The following is a 26,825-nucleotide window of genomic DNA, read 5'->3' as shown; positions in this document are numbered from 1 at the left end:
GGTCTTATCCCCTTGGCAGCAGAGGAATGGACTGTTATTAGCAGGTGCTGCAGACATATCATTACATGTAAGACTGTGATGCTTTCAATTTATACGCTGTATATGTGAATTCTAATTATGTTATTTGATTTGCAGTTTGTGAACGTTAATCATTGATTCCCATTCATTTGGTTTTTATGATAGATAACTGCTTATAACAGACGTACCTTTGAGACGGCAAGGCACAATTTGGTCATCAATATCATGTCAGCAGAAGGTAAGTTGCCATTGCAGTAATATGGGCTGTTGTGTTACAGAGGTAATTATTTGTGTTTTGCTCCATGTCTGTTAGAGCACAGTTGACAGCTCTCTAGTATAGTTTCCGGGCACATTTTTCTCATACCTCCCATCCTAACTCTGGGTTACTGTCCCAGCTAGACAGTTTGTACCAGATCCTGGGAAAGTTGGGAGGTAAGGCACGCTAACTACTAGGGTGCAGCACTGCAGGGTATTTTGGTCGAGTTAAGTGGATTGGGGCAGCCACCCTATATGCATATAAGGTGGCTGCACTATTTTTTTTAAGGTGTCTGATTGGTGGCCAGCAGGGGCGTGCCTATAATGGATGCAGGGTGTGCCGTGCACACGGGCCCCTGGGTCCAGGGGGGCCCCACACTGCACGCCCTGCACCCATTCTTTTTTTTTATACTTACCTCTCCGATGTCCCACGGAGTAGCGCTATAGAAAATGGCTGCTGCATTTTGCACACGCGCAGTATGAAATCACTGGGAAAATGGCTGCCACGCCATTTCCCTGGTGATCTGTGCATGCGCAGTAGACTCTGGGTACACTCTAGTGCTCAGAGTCTACCGCTGCTGTCATTTCGTTGATGGCAGCCGGGGGGAGAGGAGGGGTCCCCTGGGCGGTGAGTGAACACGGGCCCCCTCCTCTCTTAAAACGCCCCTGGTGGCCATATAAAGTATTCTGGTATAAAAAGACTGGTGCATAATAGTATAGTTTTTAAAGATTATTGGAGGAGATGTTCTAAGCATTGAAAAGTGTTAAAGTGGAGAGTGATAAAGTACTAACCAATCAGCTCCTGTCACTTTACAGGCTGTGTTTGAAAAATGGCAGTTAGGATTGGTTGGTACTTTATCACTTTCCACTTTATCCTAGAATTTTGCCCGATGGGAGGACTTTTTTATGCTCCAATATATTTGGTAGACAAGAATAGAGTAGTACTGTATTTAGTGGGTAAATGAAGTTACATATAAGGGAAGGCCCCCATACACGGCACGATATACGTGCCAATCTGACGGATCAGCACGATATAGGTGCTATATCGTGCCGTATATGGGCACGATATCGTACCTGATATTGTGCTGGGTACTCCCTCGGGATCGTACATCGCATCCCCAGATCTTCCTGCATGTTCATCTGATTTGGGATGCGATGTACGATCCCGTTCAGATGAAGGAGGGGGGAGCCGGCATATTGTGCAGTCTGCGGGGACCGCAAGATTACCAGCGGTGACAGCACGATCCGTCTGCTGACGGATCGACAGTCGCCCTACACGGTGCATCACACCGTGTATGGGCACCTTTAGACTGTGCACCAGAAAGAGATTAGTTTGCAACATATCTGTGTGTCTGTAGGTCCTTCCTCAGCTGCCTAGGGCTTCTGCCATGTGATGGAACTAAAAAAAAGAAAAGAAAGTAAAAGCCCCATAATGTATTATTTAAAAAGAAACAATATTTAACAAATACAAAACAAGGGCTAATCATACAGAGAGAAAAGATTATAAAATCATCTTATCTGGGTATATGGGGAAATCCCTCTAGCCAGTGTATTCTTACACCCAGTAAACAGAACATCAAAGTATTCCGAAAAGTTCAATAAAATTTAGGGTCCCAGATAGTCCAATAGAAACTTAAAGGCGAAATGCGTAGATACCGTTCCTGTTGCTAACTCTTACTGGATGCTATTTCCTTTGTACAGCCTATATATAAAATACTACAAAATACTTATTTTTCTATCTCTCCCCATCAACACTAGTATATACTGTATCTTCCCCCCTCCCCCCATTGTGCACGGCTTCATTTTAGAATTTAAAGTACTGCCCTGGTTATCAGTTTACCATTTTTCAACAATTTTTTATGTTTTTTTATATGTTATATAATTTGTTGCAACTTAATTATCAATGTTGCAAACTATATAAAAGAGTGGTATGAATATGAGCAGCACCAATAAGATAGGTGATTTAGAATACAAATGTAATATGTTGTCTGGTTTGTGACTTATAGAGGAGATAGCTACAATTGTAGTCTCCTAAGATAGTGGTTAACAAGCAAAGACTAGATATATGATAAATGCTGTCACTTTTAGTGACAATAAACTCTTTAGTGACAACTAAAATCTTTCAATTCATGCCTAATTCTACTGATTTGTCAGACACAATTCTCTATCATAATTCAGCCATTAAGTATTCCTCACAATGATTCATATATGTCACAGTGATATAATTATCAAAATAAGAGGGTATCAATCCTCTAATCACCCAAGGGATAATGAATGTATACGGATCACATTATTTTCAATCATGCGATATGTGATTTATGTCGAATCTTTGGGGAAGAGTTATAGAATTTCAGAAAGAGATAAAGTACCAACCAATCAGTTTCTAACTGTCATTTTACAGGCCGTGTTTGAAAAATGTCTGGAGCTGATTGGTTGGTACTTTATCTATCTCCACTTTTATCTCTCTCCACGGTTTGCTCTTTCACTACAAACAATAATGGAGTGTCATGTTCACCAAACAAACGTTATGCAGTCGGGATGCCAACGGTCTAAATGCCGACTGTCGGCATCCCGACTGTCTAATCCCGGTAAGGGTCTAATGACAGGCGTCGAGATTCGACGCCTGTCATTTTACCTACGCCGGGAGCAGGCGCCCGGCATCCCGATCAAAGGTAAGCCGGGGGCCGGGGGGGGAGGGCTAGGTTAGGGGCTCCCGGGGGGGACTTTAGGTTAGGCACCCCCCTCGGGAGACTTAGGTTTAGGCTGCGGGGAAGGTGGTTTACGTTTAGGCAATTAGAGGGGGGCTTGGGTTAGGCACTTGGGGGATGTTAGGGTTAGGCACCCCAAAGGGAGGGTTAGGGTTAGGGGGGGGGTTAGGTTAGTTAGTACTTACCTTAGCTGCTGTTGGGATCTTCACTGGTGCCGGTCTTCCGGCGTCGGGATTTGAACCGGACATGCGTCCGGCGGTAAATAATACCGATTAAACAAACATACTATAGAGAAATAAACCCAGGAGTGCATGCCTTTAGATGTTTACCAAGGACTGTCTTGCATTGGTGGTACCATCATGGATGCAGGCAGTGCAATGCACATGGGCTCAAGGGGCCCTTCTCTGGTCCATTCACTTATGTGGTCTTCCTGCACCAAGAATTGTAAAGCCACAGTGTGCTAATACCCTTTGCTTCTGGTCCTGGATGGCCCTGATGGAAGAACTTTTCAAGTCCAGGGGAGTTTGGCAGCTACTTTTACTGCATTGAAGAAGACTCTTTTAGAATGCCATGCTCACAGTGGGAGAGAGGCAGATTGGCAAGTACCAGGAAGACTCAAGCCATGTATCCACTTACCGATTTTGTTATTGTTCAATTGCTCAGTAATCGTGCATGAATAAGGCATGAAACTGTCGAAAACGACCAGTGATGCGCGCTCCCGCTGGTAATTTTTTGCATCAATCATCTCCTGAACATGCTGGTCAATCTGCCGATAACAACAGATTGGGCATGTTCAGGGATGAGGGAGGGTGCCTGCACTGAGCGACATATCATTCAGTGTAGACACTGCAGGGGAAGAGGAACGACTGTACGATTACGATGTTGTAATCGTACTGTCGTTCCACTATCTGCTTGTGGACACGCAGCTTTACACATTCACTTCTGCACACAGAGAACATGGCAGCGTCTTAATCATGGTAGTTAATGATAATGATGGACGTTCATATATATAGGTGTTAATGGTAATAAAGGAAGTTTATTAAAATAATGGAGGTTAATGCAGGAAGGGATTCATGATCAAGAGGCCTGGCTAGAGACAAGATGCCAGGGGCTCGGGAAGCACTTAGCTGCTGCTGATGGGCCTGTCAGGGGTGCTAGAGATAAGAATACAGCTTCCTCTTTTCATTCATACAGGCAGAACATAGGGCCTGATTCAGACCCGCTTGCAAGCGCCTGAGCGCTTGCAAGCGGGTCGATGGTGGACTCTGCGCACGTGCAGCGGCCGCAAGCCCCGGAGCGAGAGAGAAATTCTCTCGCTCTGTGGCTCACTACAAAAGGGGCGGCTGTCGATGTTGATCGACAGCTCGCCCCGTTTTGTAGGCGGGGAGTGGGGGTGGCTTCACAAATGGAGGCGTTACCAAGCGAATGCCTGCCGTTTGTGGGCGGCCCCACTGACATCACCAGCGATGTCAGTGGGAGAGCTTCCGGCTCTATTAGAGCCGGAAGCTCCCTAGAGCTTGCGGCAGACGAGACCCTACCACAAGGGTCTCGTCGCAAGCCCCGATGGTCGCAATGGTCTTGACCATCGCGGCCGTCATCCTGGCTGCTCGCAATAGCTGTGGGTGGTCACCCACAGCTATGCGAGCGGCCAGGAGGCCGCACAAAAAAGCCCCCAAAACGCCCTGATTCAGAGCGAGCGCTCTTTCAGAGCGTCCGTCTCTGAGTCAGGCCCATTGTCCTCACCTATATGTCCCCCTGGCTATATTAGCCTCTATGAGGGAATAGAAAGTACTAGAATAGCTAGTACAACAGCACCCCTTCTTCATAATGTAAAGTATTTTCCAAATAATGCCGGAGGTCAAAAGGCGCAATGGGTAAAAATACTATTAAGCTGCGTACACACGGGACGATTCGCTCCATGAGCGATATCATCTAGTGTGTCCCCGGCAGGGGTGTGCTCAGTGTCGTTAACGACACTGAGCACAAACATTGAACGATATCAAGAACAATATCGTTCAGTGCCGGGCTCCCTCCCTCATCCCCGAACATGCTACAACATGACAATATCGTCAGGTTGGACAGCAGGTTCGGGCAATGAACGACAAAGACCAACGACCAGCAGGAGCGCGCATTGGTCATTATCGTTTATCGTTTTGGGGCAGAAACTGAACGATATTTCTGGATGACTGAACGATAACGATATCGTTATCGTTCCATTGTCCAAAATATCGTTGCGTGTGTATGCACTACAGCCTCATTTATCAACGAGTTTATAACTCAAAACTAGTGATAAATATCACTTTTTATGATAAATGGTGCTCCAGCCAATCAGCTCCCAACTGTCATTTTTCTAACAGTTGACAGTTGGGAGCTGATTGGCTGAGCACCATTTATCATAAAAAGTGATATTTATCACTAGTTTTGAGTTATAAACTCGTTGATAAATGAGGCCCTTAGGGGCCTATTCATCAACACTAAAATAACGTTTTTAAGGACATTTTCCTTAAATAACGTTATTTTGGTATTCATGAACAGACTTAACACAGGAGATATCACAGATATCTCCTTGCTAAGTTCCCCTGCGTTAATTTCCACACTCCCCATACACTAGTATGGGGATGTGGAAATTATGGTATTCATCAAATTCCGAAAATTATCAATTTTCGGAATTTGATGCAGTTACTATTCGCCACTGTGAGGTGGCGAATAGCAGAAGCCATTTACCTGTATCAGCATGTGCAGGTCCCCTGACGAGTCCCTCCGGCGCTCTGCTCCGTCCTCAGGCTCCGGAGGCTGGTCGGACATGTGTGCTCCCCAGCAGAGCACAAGAAAGTTTAGAAAAAGAATAAAACAATTTTTTTTTTCTAATCTGTCATGTGGTCTGCTGGGAAACCACATGACAGACCAGCAGGACGGAGCCGGGGGCTGCTGCGCGGACAGGTAAGTCGGGGGGGGGAAGGTGAGCAGAGGGGGGTGGGGGGGGATCGGGGGGGGTACGAAACTTAACGCATCTGTAGGCAGTGCTGCGCATGCGCTGGTTTTACAGATGTAACAGCGCATGCGCAGCACTGTTTCCAGACGCGATAAGGTAGTGTAGGCAGGGAAAAGTATCTATTTCCCGAAAAGCTGTCATCGCAAAAATGACAGCTTTTCGGAATAGATACTTATGGAGAGGTGGAATGATGAATTCCACCTATAATTAGCTAGAACTCCATGAGAGTTCTAAAGCTAATTATCTCCATTGAATTTTTGTGTTTAATAAATAGGCCCCATAGTGTGATACCTGGAGTCCGGCAAACTGGTAACTGCACACTACTGTAGCAGAGACTGGGCCTAGACTAGACATTTTTTCCTATGCACATTGGTGATGTTTACTACAAAAAAGATCACATTTTGCTTTTTGTGTCTTTTTTTTGTTGTTGTTAGATTGTCTTGTTTTTTTTTATTGTCCTAACCGCCATGTTACTTTTATAATTTGATACCAGATTTCCCACTCCCATTCCAAGCCGAGTTCTTTATTAGAAACATGAATGTGGAGGAAATGCTGGCCAGCGAAGTTCTAGGAGATTTCCTTGGAGCTGTAAAAAATATCTGGCAACCTGATCGCCTGAATGCTATTAATATAACCTCCGCGCTGGACAGGGGGGGCCGAGTCCCACTCCCCATCAATGATATGAAAGAGGGGTAAGCATAATAATACAAAGATTCGCAGTCTTCACTGTGCTTTTATTTATCTTCTTTTGTTGCCTGAATCTATTGTCTGTTTCTATTAGGGACATGATCTTGCAGCCGCACATATAAGCTTTATCAACTGTGTTTTTACGCAAAACATCCCAGCTATAGGGCAGAGGTCATACCGCTGTTTGCGCTGCTTGAGGCAGAGAGGAAAATACTGTCCCCCTTCTTCCAATTACACAAATGTACTGCATGCTTCAAGGAACAAATTTTGTTCTAAGGAGACTCGTAAGGAGAACTCACTTTCCTGCAAAGTCTGAACATTTATTATTCATAGATTAGTTATTACTTATTAGCCACTGAATTAGATTCATTGGCAATTGTTGAAGCCTTCTTAAAGTGTATATGTTGTCCGCACACATTAGAGGTAATTAATTAAGCACAAAATGGCCGCTCTGCAGTGTAAGTACAGCTTAGCAACCGCAGTGAATCTCAATTAGTGCATATGTGCGTAGGTTTACGCCAATCATGTGGAGAAGCAGCGTTATCCATGGGCAGAGGGTAGGGATATGGCGGAGTGAAGGTGTTCCTAGTGAAGTTTAGTGTAGTAGGCGCACCAGTGTGTCTTGTTTTACAAAGCAATGCAGAAATAGGATTTCATTTTGCAGTGTAAAGCCGGGAACACACTAGACAATGTGTGTACCCGGCCGAGGCACGATGCGATGAATAACATATTCTGAGCAGTGTAAACATTCATGGATATGAGACAGGATGATCATACATTGTATTGGCAGGAGCATGCCAGAGCTGCAACTAGGGGGGCAAGGGGGCATGTGACCTGGGTGCCGGACTTGAGGGGGTGCTGGGGAGAGGCTGCCAAGAGGCTAGTGTAAACATTCATGGATATTAGACAGGATGATCATACATTGTACTGGCAGGAGCATGCCAGAGCTGCAACTAGGGGGGGGGGCAAGGGGGCACGTGACCCGGGTGCCGGACTTGAGGGGGTGCTGCGGAGAGGCTGCCAAGAGGCTAGTATTAACATTCATGGATATTAGACATTATGATCATACATTGTACTGGCAGGAGCATGCCAGAGCTGCAACTAGGGGGAGGGGGGGGGGGGGGGGGGCAAGGGGGCACGTGACCCGGGTGCTGGACTTGAGGGGGTGCTGGGGAGAGGCTGCCAAGAGGCTAGTGTAAACATTCATGGATATTAGACAGGATGATCATACATTGTACTGGCAGGAGCATGCCAGGGCCGCAACTAGGGGGGGCTCTTGTGGGTTTGGAGTCTCATCCTGGCCTTGAGAGGCACAGAGACACCTTCAGTATAATGTGGTGCCAATCGCAAGCCAATTAGTGCTCACGGACCGGCGCCAATCAGCATAAGCTGAGGGTCCTTGAGATCCAATTGGTTCGCGAGCGGCGCCACATTACAATGACGACTGCACTGACAAGTCCCCAGCGTGTGGCAGCCCCGTCCCACGCCACCCCGAGCTCTCCCACCACACGACCCTGGCAGGTAAGAGAAGGGAGATGGGGCCTTACTGTTGCATAATGTGTAAGGAGCCTTACTGTGGCATAATGTGTAAAGGGCCTTACTGTGGCATAATGTAAAAGGGGCATTACTGTGGCATAATGTGTAAGGGGCATTACTGTAGCATAATGTATACGGGGCATTACTGTGGCTTATTGAATAAAAGGCATTATTGTGGCTTAATGTTTAAGGGGCATTACTGTGGCAGAATGTGTTGTAAGGGGCATTACTGTGGCAGAATGTGTTGTAAGGGGCAATACTGTGTAGCATAATGTGTTGTAAGGGACATAACTGTGGCATAATGTGTTATAAGTGACATTACTGTGTGGCATAATGTGTTATAAGGGGCATTACTGTGTCATAAAACTACACACCCTTTTTGTTCTCTCTCTTTTCGTTCACAGGACCTTCTATCTACACAAACCGCTCATTTACATAATGCCTTTGGCATTTATGACAGAGAATTTCACAGTTTAAATGTTATCTGTGTTAATAACTATGCAATGCAATTACATAGCTTTCATCAGTTCTATTGCCCTGTATAAAATATTTTTCAGGGACAGTTAGGAGATACGTCTCACTAATGGGGAGATATATCAAACCTTCGAAAGAGGACGTGGAGGTGTTGACCACATTGCAACCAATTAGATTCTGGTTATTATTTATCTAGTACGATCTATAAAATGACTGCTAGAATCTGATTGGTTTGCTATGGGCAATACTCCCACTTGTCCGTTTGTGCAAGTTTGATAAATCTCTCCCTTAGTAGGACATATGTCCTTACTGTCCCTAAATGGTGCTAGTATGCGTGTTTCAGAAGCACCGTGCAAGCCACTGTTGTATGTGGCAAGCCCAAAATGTGAGGGGGCTTCACAGCAGCTAGTGCCACCTGCCATGAATCTTACATCACAAATGTTGGGACGTGAGCAATTGTGCTCCGAGCTGTGTATTCTGGGCATGTTCACACGGGAGGCAATCGGGAAGCCGACTGCCTATATACCGGCAGCCGGCTTCCCGACTGTTTTATCCCGGCAAGGGTGAAATGCCGGGCGTCTAGATGTAGACGCCCGCATTTCCCCGACGGCGGGAGACCGGCGCCCGGCATCACGATCGTAGTGATGCCGGGCGCCGCCAGCAGACAGCCGCGGGGGGGGAGGGTTAGGTTTAGGGCTCCCGGGGGGGACTTAGGGTTAGGCACCCCCCCGGGTTAGGGTTAGGCTAGGGGGAGGGAGGGTTAGGGTTAGGCACCCCCGTGGGGGACTTAGGGTTAGGCACCCCCCCGGGGGACAGGTTTAGGCAGCTGGGAAGGGGGTGGTTAGGGTTAGGCACTTAGAGGGGGGATTAGGGTTAGGCACTTGGGGGGGAATTTAGGGTTAGGCACCCCTAAGGAGGGTTAGGGTTAGGGGGGTTAGGTTAGGTTAGTAAATACTCACCTCTCCACGATCGGGATTTCCAGCGCTGTCTGGCTTCCGCTGCGTCGCACTCTGCTCCTGTCGGGCTGCCGCTGATGGGAATCGAACCGCCGGCCAGGCGGACGGCGGTATTTCATACCAATCCCTGTTCACACATATGCTGTGGGAAATGGGTACAAATTAGAGATAAAAGGCAATGACAACTTACACATTTTAGATGTATTCTCACACATGAGAAATAGGTACTTAGATCTTAAATAAGACGTTAATAAGATGTTAATGTTTCAGAGCACAATGGTGGGAATGGCACCATTTACTCTCATTTGACCTATTATAAATGAGCTTTCCAATCATTTATTCACATTTGAATAGTCATGGAATAAAGTGGAATAGGTATGAACAAGTCCTTATGGGCTTTGTAAATCTGCATGTCAGATCCACTGTAGGTCTGTTATGCCTAAGTGATACAGTAGATATCAAGTACTTGTTGTTGTACCTCAAAATGCATACCATGTCATCAAGTAAACCTGCTTTGAAAGGCCAAAGAAAAAGGAATCATAGACTGCACTAATACTGATGTTCCTGTTTGACTACACAAACGAGAGAGAGAGAGAGAGAGAGAGAGAGAGAGATCTGTGGCATATCTATGATGGGTGCAGTGCTTACAGGTCCCTGGGTCAACTGGGGCCCACATCACACATCCTGCACCCATATATTACGCTTGCCCCATTCACCTGCGCTGCCCGCATGTCACAAGCTGCCACCCTGCGTACGCAGGGCGAGGTGAACGCCAGGCGAGCATTCACTGACACTCCTCCTAACTCCATCATGCCAGGATTGATCTGGATTGACTCCTGCTTCTATTTCCTCCTGGTGTGAACGCTGCTCCGATGCCGGTGATAGCGCTGTTTCGTGTTTCCGGTTCTGGCATAGTCTCCTGTTTGTTCAGTCGAGTATCCAGCCCTCCTGTCAGCGTTGATTATCCTGTCGTTTGTGTCAGCCAGGCAACACGGTCCGCATGCATACTACCTGCTGTTTGTGTCACGGATCGCACTCCTGAGTACCTCCGCTTGTGTCAACCCGGCGGCACATGCCGCACTCCAGCGTCCAAAGTACGCAATCTTGTGTACCACCACTTGTGTCAACCCGGGGCACAGGCCGCACTCCAGCATCCAAAGTACGCAATCTTGTGTACCACCGCTTGTGTCAACCCGGCGGAATAAGCCAACATCTCAGCAACTACCTGCCTGCAAGGCAGCTTCACGGCCCAAAGGCTGCATCTTGTTCTACGGCCCACAGGCCGCTTCTAGCCAAGATTAACCAGCCCTCAAGGCTGCTTCACGGCCCAAAGGCCGCATCTTGTTCTACGGCCCACAGGCCTCATCTAGCCAAGATTTACCAGCCCTCAAGGCTGCTTCATGGCCCAAAGGTCGCATCTTGTTCTGCGGCCCACAGGCCGCTTCTTGCAAAGACTTACCAGCCCTCAAGGCTGCTTCACGGCCCAAAGGCTGCATCATTACCTACGGCCCACAGGTCACTACCAGCCAAGACTAATCAGCCCTCAAGGCTGCTACACGGCCGCAGCAAGCCAAGTTATCCAGCCCTCAAGGCTGTTGCTGGACTGAGTTATTGAGGTACCTCTATCCTTAACACCGCACACGGACCCCCTCTTCTCTTAAGCCGCCCTTCATATGTATAATATATATATATATATTTATATATAGTAATGCAATGAAATCATGGTGCAGCAAAGTAAGATAGACTCCCATGCTACCCCTACTACCTACATGATTGGTTGGGACTTAATGTAAATAACACATAACTCGGTGCCTCATGGACGACAAGATGGGAGTATATCTTCGTAACTTCACTCCTGCCTAAGGCGGTTGCCATGGTTGCCTTGAGCTGGCCCTGCTAATGATAAAGTAACGAGGCACAGGAGCAGCCTGGGGTGTCCTAAAAGGTATTCAGAATATACAGAGCTAACTGCTTGTGCTGATGCTATATACACTAGCCCAGGCAGCTGTTATAAGTGCTGCTTGTGGTAATGTGCTAATGGCAATAGTCTTGGTGTGGAAGCTCTTTACACTGGCTTAGGGCCTGGTTCAGAAATGTATGTACATTTTCAATGGTGGAGCGCCTGCGCATGCACAGATAGAGGCCTGTGTGATCGCACGCAGTGCCCCCTGAGCCGCGGCCTGATTGACAGGCTGCATCCGTTTGGGGGCAGGGTGGGGGCGGTGTTCTGTTCCATGCCGAGGGCAGGGTCGTAGGGCGCTGCAGTGGGATCTGTGATGCTGCCAGAAGGGATCTTTTTACACCAGACACCTCCTGCTGCATTAGCGTATTAGTTGCATGGTATTGCACAGCCGTTTCCCTGCGGATTTGCAATACTCTACAATCCCTTAGTTCCAATGCTATTAAAAACACACATCATATCCCTTGTACTTCATCGTGTTTTATACCATATATTTCTATGACCACGTCTGTGGAGATTGTTTTACTTGGACAGACCACATGTGGTGCTCTGGCCCATGATTATAAATGTCAATGATGTCTTCCCTGCTTCTGAGGCACGTACAGAGGGATGAGATTAGAGCCATAACTACAAATTGTAGCACTCAGGGCAAGAAAAATGTTGACACCCCCTTAAGCCCTCAACTATCAACTTATTAACCAAAAATATTAGTTCCCTGTTCCTGCCTTCAGATTTGTGACTGGGGATAGTCTCGCACAGCCCCAGTTACGGTCCTGGGCAGGGGCGTATTTAGAGAGGAGGGGGCCCGTGTGCATCTCCCGTCACGGGCCCCTCCTCTCACCCCGGCAACCATCTGACGCGGCTGGCCGGCCACCGCTGAATCAGTAGACTCTGGGCACTAGAGTGTGCCCAGAGTCTACTGTGCATGTGCAGATTGCTGGGGTAATGGCGCGGCCGCCATTTTTTCGGTGATTTCCTCACAGCGCATGCGCAAAATGCTGGAAAAATGGCTGCAGCGCCCATTTTCTGGCGTTTTGAGCACACCTGAGAGACGCGATGCGGGTCCTTGGAGTAATTATTAGATAATATGGGTGCACCGCACACCCTGCACCCATTATAGATTTGCCCCTGGTCCTGGGTGAGACCCCCAACCATTTTAAGACCCCAATAACTGTACTCCTTTTTAAGGAATGATCTTTATTCATTGGTTTGCATGTGAGAGTGTTGGAGTAGAACACTTTGCTCGCTGTCTCCTCTTTCGACGAGGCCCTAGGAGCCTGGACCACTGGATGCAAGACCTCCGACCATGATCAGTGCGCTACTGCCCTTGAGCAGCTCTCCGCGTGTCTCACCCGTCCTGTGTAAGTGAAGGACATGTCCCTGAATGCCTCCTTACAATGGAGACTGTACACTACAGGCAGAGATCCCACTATACCACTGTGTTACCAATACTACGTACTGTATATTATCCATGCTGCCACCACTGTGTATATGTGCATATAGCTGCGTACTACACCATCCAGCATTAACCATACTTGCCTACTCTCCTGGAACCTGCGGGAGACTCATGATTTTTCGGGTAACCACCCGCACCCCCAGAAGGGTAGGCACTTCTCCCGAATCCTGCCCACTAACTAGTGAAGTGGGCAGAATGGGGAGAATTTTCGCGGGGATCAGCGGGTCTGCGAGTAGAGGGCGGGGCCTTATGGCGCAATTTGATGAGAATCGGGTCATTTGGCCCACCCCCTAGATATTAATGCGGTATTCGCTGCATTTTACCACGAGGGGGTGGGGCTTAATGTAGCTGATATGCATGACCTGCATCTCCTGTAAGGGCATTCCTGGCTGCACCTGGAGATACTGCATCGTGTACTTGCTGCACAGTGCCTGTGTTACTCTGCACCTGCCACCTACCAGTTAATGAAGCAATCCCTGATAAGTTATCTACCCAGCGGGCTAACCTCCATCGCACACTGCTGTCACCTATTAACATCATCACATCTGCCAACAGAGAGAGGTAGGGGGAAAAAAAAAAATCACAATTTATCTAATAAATGACTATAAAAGTCTATCCTCTATTTGATTTATTCTTTACATTATCTATATGGTCCACTTACAGCTTTCTAAATGTGAAAATGCCAATTATACTATCCACATAACCCTAATAATCCCATTGACAGTATTTCCTATGATTAATACGAATACATTTTGTAAGTTATTTTAATTTGTATTTTTAAGTTTCAGTATAATTTAAATGTAATGAAAAAAAAAATTCAGTTTATAACAATGCCTAGTTGAAAATTGTGTTGTCAAAATGTAAACACAGTTATTTAGGATCTGGAATGGGCATCCTTTGGCAAGCACCCGGCTCGGGCTCCTGCTGTGCCGCTTGGCATGGGTTCCTGATCTGCCTGGATATATTTTCTATCCATATAAATATTGTTCCTCGTTCTGCTCCTCCATCCCATGCTTTTTCTTCCCTCTGTATAAAAATATCCAGTGACTAATGTTTCTTTTAACGCGAAGTACAAGCAGTCATGCATCAGTAATGCTTAAATAATTGGTTGCAGACTAGCTTGAGATGCCGTAAAGTCTGTTATTAGTGAAGAGACAAATTACATGACTCCGACAGTCAAGACCGGTGGCTTGAGAACTAGTACAGGTAGTTTTTTTTAAATCTCTTACATTATTAGTTTAAATTGGAGGAGGGAGCCTGCGATCTCACCGTCAGTCATTTGCTTCTCCAGTTTTTATAAGAATGTTTTTGAACTTGATCTCTACCATGAAATACTTTGTTTCATTTACATTTATTATACAGTTAAATTACTTTGCCAACTTAAAAAAGATCTCCCCTACTTTGCTCAGTTAGATCTGTATTTTCTCAGTGAAACAGCTGCATGGCTTCCTATCGTTGGGAAAGCCATATGCCTCACTGAAGCCGCAGAGATAATTGGGCATCAGGTTCCTCACACAGCTGACATCCCCACCCCAACTTTATACACCACAGGGGAGATGTGCCAAACTTTTGTGAGGGATAAAGTGGAACAGTTGCGTAAAGCAACCTATCAGCTTCTATCTATCGTTTATCTTGCACAGTCTATAAAATGGCAGAAGCTGATTGGTCGCTATGGCCAACTTCTCCACTTTATCTCTCTCGAAGGTTTGGTACATCTCCTCTTGGGACTTTCATTTTTAGTGACCACAGTATGATAACTAGACATATTTCCCTCCAATTTAGGCCTACAAAACTGAAAAAAGTGGACCTTCCTAGGGATAACATAACCACAAATAATAATAATAATAATAATAATAATAATAATAATTATAATAATATTATAAGGTAGTTTATAGAGCACTGTTCTCCTAATAGGACTCAAAGTGCTTTTCATTTGCATTTAAAACACAGAATAGAAAATAAGCTAAATAGCACAGAGAGACATTAGTGAAGGGACATTAGTGAAACGTGTGAGTAAACAGGTGAGTCTTCAGTCTGTTTTTGAGGACACTAGAGTGGAGGCCTCTCAAACTGTGCGGAGAAGCGAGTTCCATAGAGTTGGAGACGCAAAGCTAAAATCTCGACCCCCACAGGGGCAAACGCAGGATTTTTAAGGGGGGTTTCCATATTTTACTTTTATATATATATATATATATATATTCCCCAGATGTGTCAGCCCCAAACAGCCAGTCCAAGCTAGCCCCTGCACCACTCAGCCTCTGTTCCAAACACATAGCCACCCCAGCCAACCAGCTCCTGCCCCACACAGCCAGCCTCTGTTCCAGACATCGAGCCTGCCAGCCCCTGCCCCAACCCCACACTTACCTGGTGCTTGTAGCTCCTCAGCTCAGTCACAATCCGCGGTTCTGAGTCCTCCTCTGCTCTCAGTGGGGCAGCGTGACGTCATGCACGCCAGCCGCCGGGTCTCACTCTCTCTCCACTGCAGCATAGCAGGCGCAGGGGTCAGCGGCAGCAGTGCTGGCCGAGCGGGCCCCCCTCCCTGTCCGGGCCTCGAGTCTAGTCCCTGATGGCGGCCCTAGTGATCGCTGCGCTGTTCCCGGCCACTGTCGATTCAGCCATCAGCGCTTCCGCATCAGGTGGTATGAAAGCCACCTGACGCAGAAGCGCTGACAGCTGAACAGGCAGCGGCTGGGCTGTTCCAAGGGTGGCCGGATGATTGTGTAGAGACGGAGACAAGGGTGTCTCTGTCTCTGAAAATAAAAAAAATTAGTTGGTCAGGGGGGGTTTCTGGGTACTCAGAAACCCCCCTTGCGTGCGCTAGTGCCCCAGATGAATTCAGGGATATACTAGGTACTGCTAATAGTCCTTCATCTGCAGATCGCAGTAAGCGAGCGGGGCAGTAAGGGATCAGAAGCTGGTCAGGTACCTTGGGCCCTGGTTATGTAGAGCTATGAAGTCAGTAGGCCCATCTTGAAACAGATTCTCAATCTTACAGGCGGCCAGTGAAGAGAGTAGAGAATGGGTGTTATGTGGCTGGATCGGGGCTGGTTGGTTAATAGCCTGGCAGCTACAAGTGTTGCGATTCTTTTGCTGGGAGACTCAGGTAGAGGGCATTGCAGTAGTCTAAGCATTATGATACAAATGTATGTATGACTGTAGGCAGATCCTCTAAGGGAATTAAGTGCTTGATTCTGACAATGTTCCTCAATGAGGATTTGATTGTGGCTGATAACTGATGTTTAAGTGTGAAGCCACCATCCAGGACACCAAGATTTTGCACATGCCCCATGTTTTGTAATTCTCAACCCCTAATCTAAGTCCAGTTGGTTGGCTATACTTCAGTCTTGTCCTTTTATGGTGATCTCATATCATAAGGACCTCTGTTGTATCAGGCTTCAGTCACGGCCAATGGGCACTCATCCACTCCTGGAGCTCAGCTAGACAGCCATTTAGGGTTGTTATTGGGTTCAGTACCCGGAGCAAAGGAACAAGTACAATTGTGTATCAAATAAAATGATAAATCAATGTCACATATTTAACAAACACTCCGGACAGCCAACCCCTACAGTATAATGCTGGCCATACACGCTACAATTATCGGGGCGATCCGCCTGATATCAGCGGATCGCCCCGATAATTGTAGCATGTGGGGTTTCGACTGAGGGTTAAATATTGCTCGGTCGGGCATGCTGGATTGTCCAGCATGCCCGTGCAATGCAATATTTCCCGTTAAACTGTCGGCCGCATCGGGCAGTGTATGCCTAGCCGCGCCCGACAGACAGACATTTCCTGTGTTCCTTCCTACGGAAGGAACAGGGAAATGTCTCCTCCCCCGGGGCGGAGCGCAGATGTCGGGCTGATACACTGTGAGAGAAATCACACAGTGTATGCCGGCGACATCTGCGGCTGGCAGCCGGCCAGACAAAATGTCTGTCGGTCTGACAGGCATTTTATCTGGCCGTGTATGCCCAGCATTAGTGTTTATATTTTTAAATACTGCACCAATATATATGTTATAAAGTTATAAAGCCAAAAGAATAGATTGTGAGAATTGTATCTAATATACAAAACAAAAGGAATTTTATGCTGGAGTTGGTTTATGTTAAAAATTATGAGCATTTTCAGATTTACCAGACACAAAATTTCTAAGTGATACTGCTTGAAAGCCTAAGACTGTCCCTGGAATTTAAGATCAATTTCCAGCTATTATAATTATAATCTCTTACTTATATGGCACCACAAGGGTTCGCAAGCATAAACAGTGCACACAAAAAAAGAGGAGAAATAAACGCGTAAGACTTAGCTGGGTACACACTAAGTGATCCTGCACGATATATAGTACCGACGCTAATCAGAACAATATATTGTGCCATTCACATAGTGTGTATCCCCAATCACGTGTGCCCGCAGGTCGTTCCTCGCATCATCCCATATGCTGTGCTGCACAGCAGGCGGAACAATATAATGAACGATGCTATGCTGCTAAATGTAGCATAGAATGACACTACGCATTGTGCAGTGTGCACGGATGGTGCAATGTATCGCTCCATCGCAGGGCCGTAACTAGGGTAGTGCGACCAGTGCCACGGCACTGGGCACCGCAGAGCAGGGGGCACTGTTTGGGCCTGTCAATTTTCCTGTTTATTATCATTCTCACTTGTAACGTCCTCTTCTTTTATCCCCAGCATCTCCTGGCCTCCCCTATCTCTTCCCTGGCCCTTCCCCATGTGGCCATGGCCCTTTTTCAGGTGCACTATCTTATGTCCCTATTTAAAAAATGGGGGGGGCACCAATGCTCTCTCTGGCACAGGGCACCAAAAAGTCTAGTTGCGGCTCTGCTCCATCGCATCGTCCCGTCTCTGGGTACAATCATTGTGCAGTGTGTACCCAGCATAACTGTACAAAACATTGCAGCACATGAGATACAAGCTATATAAACATTGTTTCATATGCAGTGACAGTACCCACAGAGGATAGCGCTGCCTGTTTAGTGCCAATGTGGGCAGGGGTGGAGCACAAGAGGACCCTGCTAATGAGAGCAGACAGACACAGAGGTGGCACAGAAGGGAGAGGCAGTGAGTTAGGCGCATGGAAGGGTGAGTTAGGATGAGAGCTGGAAGACTCATAAAGAAGTGGGTTCAAAGGCTCGTTTGAAGTTTCGGAGAGAATTGTAGAGTCTAATTGGGAGAGGGAGAGAGTTCCAGTGGTGGGGAGCAGCACAGGCAAAATCTTGGAGGTGGGAGTGGGGATAGGTATGACTATACTGTAGAAGATATTTCACATAAAGCACAAACATGTAATACTTTTGTGACGTACATAATCAAATTGACTTTCCATTTTGTTAGTGTCTACGTCATGGTCGGAGCAGATGTCCCCTTCTCGTCATGTCTACGGGAAGTAGAAAACCCCCAGAATCAGCTGAGGTGCAGCCAAGAGATGGAACCTGCAATTAGTTGTGATAAAAAGTTCAGAGCCCAGTTCAACATAGATTGGTGTAAGATCTCACTGGTAAGTAGGGTCGCATGAAGCCCCTATGTGTTGGAGTTTAGCTCAAAATGTGCAAATAATGTCAAAATATAATTTTATTAAAATTCTGCTTTACAATCGTTACTCGCATAAATGATGTTTATATGATTATTTCGATTATATTTCCCAGCACGACTTGGTTGAAAAATAATAATAGTAACTCCTTGCACCTCAAGTTTGGTGGATTTGCAGAATCCCTCAATTAAAAAAAAAAAAACAGTTTCAACAAACATGAAAAGTTGAATTTCTAAAACTATAGGGGGTATATTTACTAAAGTATGGGTTTTTAGAAGTGGAAATGTTGCCCATAGCAACTAATCAGATTATACTCAAATTAAGTGGGATGAGGATTCTTCAACATTACTTATCTTTGCTTCATTCACACTGACGCTGGCATTGTTGCTTTGTACACTATGATCATCAGACATTAACTTTCAAAAGAGGGTGTCCCCATATTTTTATGTTGTATGGTGGGGGAGAAATAGAAACTTTATGGGGTTTTTTTTTTTACAAGTACGATGTTGTCACGCATGTGTGCATCAACACCACTCACCGATTATGCCCTTTAATGTGCGGGATGGGTGTGACACCCAGATAGACAATTGTACTAAGAATAAGTGACTGCATTGTAAGAAAACATACACCAGTTTAAATGCCTATATATTGCCTCTGTGTTTGAAAGCTTAAATGTATTCCTAAGTATTTAATGTGTGTTCTAGGGATGGTAATATTGAGTGCTACTGATTTAGGGTAATTCATTTTAAAGTTGGATAAATGGCTAAACTTCCTATATTCTGCCATCAGTTTTTTGAACAGAGACTATTGGATTTGTAGTGATTGCTATAAAGTAATCAGTAAACAATGCTAATTTCAAATCTCTCTTTCCTAACCTAAAACTAGACATATCATAGTTAGGGCTCTATCTATTAACATTATTTTTACTAAAATAAAGTGAAAAAGGATGTTTTCACACCCTTTTCACATTATTTTAGTATCACCTAAAGTTATTACAGGGCAATTGGAGTAGAATTCGTAAAATTCTACTCCAACCCCTAAGTATTACTTATTTTTAGTAAGCAGATTGCATTTCCCATAATTGTACTTACTAAAAATAAATTGTCAAAAAATACCGGGGAAAGCCCTGTGATAATAACGCCACTTGGAGGTGGCGTTATCCAGGGTCTCCCCCGGTTACCGGACTCCTGCTCTGCTCTAACGGGGAGAGCAGAGCCGGGAGCCGGTCCCAGTGATCAGCTGTGTGGTCTAAACAGACCGCAAGCTGATCTATGCTTAAAAAAAAAAAAGTAAAAAAAACAATTTGCTTACCTGACTCCATGGACCGGTGGTCGGGGCTCCCGTGATGTTCTCCCTCCAGTCAGCTGGTCTCCCATGGTGTACTGCGGCCCGGTCATCAGGTGATCGGGTCCCAGTGCAGTATGGGATTTCAGCTGACCGGAGGCATGGAAGATATCATCGGAGCACCGATGACTGCAGGTAAGTGCTATTAAGGGAAGGGGGGGTCGCGGGGGGGTCCGTGATCGCAGGGAATGGGGCTTAACTACGGGGGCGGGGCTTAGCGCTGGGGGGGTAGCAGCGACAGTCGGTCGGCGCATGCGTCGGCACTTTGTCACGGTATTTTTTGCGAAAATACCGTGACTAGTGTGCGGAGGGGATTCGCAGGGACAGAGCTTTCTCGCAAGCTCTGTCCCTGCAAGGGATTTGTAGTAAATCCCTGTGATATTGCCTGGATTCGCAATGCGGTAATATCACACTACAATCTGCATTACAAATGCGGATTGTAGTAAATAGAGCCCTTAGTCCTAAGTGCACTTGCGAGTGCTTCCATATATAAAACAAACATTATTGGGCATAGGCTGGTCCCATTAGAGATGTAGAGGGGATCTGACAAACAACTGTTCATTTTAATTTTAACTATAGATTTATTCTAGGGGATCCGCTGCCCTCAATTCTCCCCAAATCCTATGTTTCAAAAATCCTTTCAGAAAAAGCCAGTTTATTCTTTCGAAAGCTTTCCTGTTGAAGTAAGGTGAATAGAATCCATTAAAAGAGTAATATAAATGCGTGCCTATCTTCCCGGGATAAAGCCAACTTGATAGTTTTGTACCAGTTACGACGAGAGGTTTGAAGCGATTGGCCGCCATTTTAGAGTACAAGGTAATATTTGCCATGAGTGAGGAAATTGGCCTATAGCTACAAAGAAGCATCACATCCTAGTCCTCATTAGGACTCAACTTAAAATGTTCCTCCTGTGACTGTTAGGAAATGACGAGTTTTCAGATATCTCCTTGAGATAAAAGCATCTTCCAAAAGCATGTGTTTTTTTATTTTTTTTAATCAAAATTATTTGTAATTTGAAAGAGTGAAGCCACCCAGGCCAAGCCTTTAGCCGATATTGGAAGGAGATTTTGTGTCATCAAGTTCACTCATTCAAAAAGGTTTCTTTAGAGATTCTTTCATACCTTTAGAAATATTTGGGTAAATTTATATCCCATAAATATTGGGCAATGTCTTTATAAACTCAGCGATGGAACCTTCAGGGAATAATTTAATAACAAGTGATATTCTTGTTATCACTCATATACTAATCTTAAATGGTGCTCCAACCAATCAGCTCCTAACTGTCATTTTTCAAACACATGACAATTAGGAGCTGATGGGTTGGAGCACAATTTAAGATTAGTAACAAGTGATAACAAGAATATCACTCGTTATTATATATGCCTCTTAATTTGATCAGAATGGGCCTGTTTAGGGATGATCTAGTCTCTATTCATTCTTTTTTTATTAAATGAGCCTACTTCAATACATTATGCACTAATTACACATTTACTATATGAGCGTCCCATTGAGTAATCTTTGGAGTCTCATGTAGGTCATAATGGTATAAATATTTGTCAATAGTATGACCAATTTGATTTGTAAAGTGTGAGTCTAGTATGACTAAGGGGGTCTATTTACTAAATTTTGGATGGAGATAAAGTGTGGAATTCAATTACAGGTAGGTACGAGTTTGGTCCCGTAAGGAGAGATCACTGCAAATTCGCCTTACAAATTACATTTGCAATTCAATTCCAAACTCGCATTTCTTTTTCAGAGTAAATTTGCCTGTTTTCGTTCGCACCCCCCTGAGCAGGTGAAAAAGTAGGGATAAAACTGTATTTTAAGGTAAAAATGTCAGGACTTGCTTCAGAACCCCTTGGACACCCCCTAATGACTAATTAGGCGTGAGGAATTTTTCAATTAGCTTCATTGGGCCAATAATTACATATAATTTTTTGGGTGAAAAAAAAATGTGCTCAAAATACCCCAAAATAAGCTTTTTAGCTGAATAATGCACCCCAAATTTAATGAAAGTATTTAATTCAAAGATAAATAATTGCTTTCTATAATTTTTTTACATTTTTTAAAGTTGCCTCAAATTACCCCAAATTCATATTTGTTTTCAACTTTTTTTTGCATTTTCCATTTAATTCCTTTGTAAGTAAACAAAATTCTACAGCTTTCTATATACATTTTGCTTTTTTTTTTTTTTTAAATGCACAAATCAGCCATTAAAAGCATAGTACAAGTGCTTCCTTTCCTTATGGCCGCTAACAGTCTTCTACATGATTCTGCTAATGAAGTTTTAACTTTTTTAGGATCCAGGAAGATTTCCCCACTTTTTCTTGCTATTTTCGCTGTTCACTTTTTTAACAAAATTTGCACACTCTCACTGCGAGTAGTGCAAATTCACATTGAATTGTGCGTATCTCGGGTGCGCGCATGAAGGCGAAGTGAGCGAATTATAAGGCGAAGTGTGAGTTTTTTTTCACTTTTTGAAAACTCTCTCCTAATTGAATTTCCCCAAAGTACCAACCAACCAGCTCCTAACTTGTCATTTTTCAAACACAGCCTGTGGCATGGCTGTTAGGAGCTGATTGGCTGGTACTTTATCTCCATTCACTTTATCTCCATCCAAGGCTTAGTAAATAGACCCCACATTCATTTCATCTCCAGAATTATGTCTAGGGCTAAAGTCAAAGTTATTACGGTATGATCTGCAACTTGTATTAATTAATGCAAAACCAACCTGGTTTTGCCTTAAAACGAATTGCTTTAAATGTAACGGCTATATCGCCAAACTCAGACTGGTCCCTACAAATCGCTGGCTATTAAATATGGGCCAAGGTCTTGATTATGAAGCAGGGTTGTCTCTAGCTGGGAACATAAAGATTTAAGGGGTCTATGTACTAGGCCTTGGAGAGAGAAAAAGTGGATGGAAATAAAGTACCAACCAATCAGCTCCTTACCGTCATTTTTTAAACACAGCCTGTAAAGCAACAGTTAGGAGCTGATTGGTTGATACTTTATCCCCGTCCACTTTATCTCTCTCCAAGGCTTAGTACATAGAACCCTTAAAGATGACAAATTGTTGCCCGTATAATAAATATTGGATCAGAATACAGTAGCTCTGCCTTCCCCAAAGTGAAAACAAGTGCAATCTTTGACTGCTAATAAAATTGCTGCTCCCTTTGATTTGTTTATGAGATTATTATGCATGACTGATATTATGCATGAATGGGATTATTATGAATGAATTCTGAAATAAGGGCGCAGAGCCTTACTTAAAGTGAGCGTCCTGAGCAAAAATAATATCTACTCTGTCTGTAGAAAGTCATTGAAAAGCTTTAGATAGCTATTCAGGAGGGCCGTAACTAGGGTAGTGCGACCAGTGCCATGGCAGAGGGCACCGCAGGGCAGGGGGCGCTGTTTGGCCCTGTCAATTTTCCTATTTATTATCATTCTCACTTCTAGCTTCCTCTTCTTTCATCCCCAGCATCTCCTGGCCTCCCCTATCTCTTCCCGGGCCCTTCCCCATGAGGCCATGGCCCTTTTTCAGGTGCACTTATCTTATGTCCTTATTTAAAAAATGGGGGGGGGGGGGGGGCGACAATGCTCTCTCTGGCACAGGGACAGGGCACCAAAAAGTCTAGTTACGGCTCTGCTATTCAGTAATATATAAACCTTGTGCATTAACTGAGGTCATTTTTACTTTTTTTCTCTTTCGAGAAATACGATAGAATCCTAGAATGTACCGGGAATAAATTTGCAGGGACGGCGATTTATCGAAAGCGCTGTCCCTGTAGAAATGTTGGATAAACAGCGGGGATAATCGAGTTACAAAATTATTATTCCAGCTGAGATATGGATGGAAAAAAAATACTGTATATAAGACATAGGTCGCCTTGTCTGTTAGAACCACGGCAGGTGTAAAGGGGCACATCCACTAGATGACTAGGGAAAGACAGTACGATTACAACATCGTAATCCCCATCCCCTGCAGTGCCTACACTTAACAATTAGTCGTTCAGTGTAGGCACTCTCCATCATCCCCGAACAGGGCCAATCTGTCATGTTCGGGCGATGTTCAGTTGATGTCGGAAATGACCAGCGGGAGCGCGCATCGCTGGTCATTTCTGACATTTTAGTGGACGATTCATGCACGATTAATGAGCGATTGAACGATAACTATATCATTATCGTTCAATCGCTCATTAATATCGCCTAGTGAATGTGCACCTTAAGTTCAATCATCCAGCCTGTCCCAGATAGAGCTGTATCTAATCGGGGGATTGGCATGTGTTTGGTGAAATATTAGATTTAAGTTTAGATTTCCTTTACGTAAAGAATATTTATTGTAAAAACTGAGTTGCAGAACATATTAATGAATGCAGATATCAGTGTTCCACTTCCTTTTGTACACAATGTTCTTGTCATTACATAAATCTGTTGCAGGTGGATAAAACAAAACAGGTGTTTATAACGCAGGAAGTCATGCGGGGAGAAGGGATGCTTCCGGATGCTGGCGAATATAAACCTCCTTCGGAATCCCTGAAAAGCCGGGATTATTACGTAGACTTCCTCATTACGTTGGCAGTGCCCACCGCCGTAGCCCTGGTGCTGTTCGCTATATTGGGCTACATCATGTGCTGCCGGAGGGAAGGAATGTAAGTGACCACTCTCATTGTATTTATTCAAGCATCAAGGAAAAAACATTTTTATTTAAACTGTACCAACATTATAGTTTTGCTTCGATGACAAATATGTTTTGGTGTGATATGATAGATTGAATTTTTGTTTTTATATTGGGTTTATATAGGTGACAATTTGCACATTTGTTGTTAAGATCTCGGAGAGCACAATAGACATTTCCTGTTGTGTACGACTTTCCATCCGAATTTTACTTTTAAATATTGGTTATGTTGCTGCCAATTGGTCGCATTCTATGAAGTTAATATAGTTATAAAGCTGCTTTTGCTGACAATTTCCAGCTTTGTAACCAAGCCCTTGACATAGCAAGTGGCCATTGCCCCATGGCAGTATCTCCTGTCCACTGGCTTGCCTAGTGCGAGTCCTGTCCACTGGCTTGCCTAGTGCGAGTCCTGTCCACTGGCTTGCCTAGTGCGAGTCCTGTCCACTGGCTTGCCTAGTGCGAGTCCTGTCCACTGGCTTGCCTAGTGCGAGTCCTGTCCACTGGCTTGCCTAGTGCGAGTCCTGTCCACTGGCTTGCCTAGTGCGAGTCCTGTCCACTGGCTTGCCTAGTGCGAGTCCTGTCCACTGGCTTGCCTAGTGCGAGTCCTGTCCACTGGCTTGCCTAGTGCGAGTCCTGTCCACTGGCTTGCCTAGTGCGAGTCCTGTCCACTGGCTTGCCTAGTGCGAGTCCTGTCCACTGGCTTGCCTAGTGCGAGTCCTGTCCACTGGCTTGCCTACTGCGAGTCCTGTCCACTGGCTTGCCTACTGCGAGTCCTGTCCACTGGCTTGCCTACTGCGAGTCCTGTCCACTGGCTTGCCTAGTGAGAGTCCTGTCCACTGGCTTGCATTCTTTTGGATCATTTTGCCTGCGAAACACCTCTCAGCAGGGATCTTGCCATCACTTGGGTACAGCAACCTGTGCTATATTGGTATTAAATGTACACTATTACTCATCCAGTTGAGCTCCTTAATCTGCATTACATTCCCCTCTGCACACTTATAAAGACAATCTCGGTGCTCCAATGGGGAAAATTAGCATTAATAACAATAAACACTGTAAGTTGTTTACTAGTAAATACTTTGCCTGATACACAGCATCTCATAGCTGCCCTGACACAGTCTGAGGTCTTGTTGGGGCTCAGGTGGACCCGGTCCCTGACCAAAATATTTCTACTGCAGTATTTTTTTGCACTGCGTCATTTCATCCAGACCTATGAGCTCTCCCACTTTACTCATCTCCCCTTCACTTACCTGTTTCATTGCACAAACTTTAGTCATACAACGCCTGTGCAGGGGCGGATTTAGAGGCCAGGCCACCCTTAGGCACAAAATAAATGGCCGCCTCCACCCACCCAGTTTTATTATTTTATTTATTAGGTAATAAGCCCTAATTAGTATTATATAATATAATAATACAACAAGTCAAGGGCTATGACATTTCATATGCTATATGCGCCACCTGCTGGGGGCAGGGGGGCACTGTGGTGCTCATTTTTTCCTGTCACCGATAGTAATAAAATAAGATGATACCTGGTGCCAGTCTGTCAGTCTGAAACTTGCCATTAACGACAAAATATTTCCACTGTACCATACAATACGACATCTTGAGTACAGAGTGTGGACAAGTCACATGTCCCACTGCATGGGCAACCTTGAGAGATGCCTCAGATAACTCAACAGCCACCTTGCAGGCATGCCTGCTGAGTGGCCAGATCCAAGGCACAGGTACACCCTGAAGTGCCGTAACAGGGCTACATAGGACTGCATAGAGCGCATGACATCATTACGTCGTGTGGAGGGGGTTTGGCTGGCATCACTGATAAGTGCAGCGCTAATTGGTGCCGTTCCAGGCACCATGCTCATCAGAAGCAGGGGCAGTGGAGTGGGGACAATACCGCCCACAGAGCCCTGCATTGTGATTGGTCCATGCATTTCCCATTAACTACAAAATATTTTCACTACACCATCTGGAATCCTGAGTGGAGTGTGAACCGGTCGGAAATGCGCAGTTGGCTTGCGGTGCAGTACAGTGAAAGTATTTTGTAGATCAGGGATGGGGAACCTCGGGTCCAGGGGCCATATGAGGCCCCCGGAATCATATGGTCTGGCCCTCTGAGCTTTTTTCTGCTAGTCTCATCTGGCTAACAGGGTGCCTAGAATGATACCCTGCAGCCAGAATCTATGGAGCAGTGCCGCCTGGAGCGTACGTAGGACGCTTCAGACA

The 26,825-nt window shown here is 45.3% G+C and overlaps 1 protein-coding gene across 6 annotated transcripts in view; it reads left to right on the top strand.

The window, feature by feature from the left end:
• SGCE (sarcoglycan epsilon) overlaps nucleotides 1-26,825 on the top strand; it is a 128,295-nt gene that overhangs the window by 52,670 nt on the left and 48,800 nt on the right. For all 6 annotated transcript variants that reach the window (XM_088459611.1, XM_088459610.1, XM_088459609.1 and 3 more), the window contains 4 exons: nucleotides 184-256; nucleotides 6,467-6,665; nucleotides 18,388-18,550; nucleotides 24,365-24,576. In XM_088459611.1, coding sequence (XP_088315737.1) covers nucleotides 184-256; nucleotides 6,467-6,665; nucleotides 18,388-18,550; nucleotides 24,365-24,576 — 647 coding nt within the window. The remainder of the gene's footprint in view (nucleotides 1-183; nucleotides 257-6,466; nucleotides 6,666-18,387; nucleotides 18,551-24,364; nucleotides 24,577-26,825) is intronic.

This window comes from Taudactylus pleione, unplaced genomic scaffold, assembly GCF_031769625.1.
Source record: "Taudactylus pleione unplaced genomic scaffold, aTauple2 ptg000916l, whole genome shotgun sequence".
Classification (NCBI taxonomy): domain Eukaryota; kingdom Metazoa; phylum Chordata; class Amphibia; order Anura; family Myobatrachidae; genus Taudactylus; species Taudactylus pleione.
Note: the sequence above shows the minus strand (reverse complement) of the source record. Positions and strands in the feature narration are given on the sequence as shown.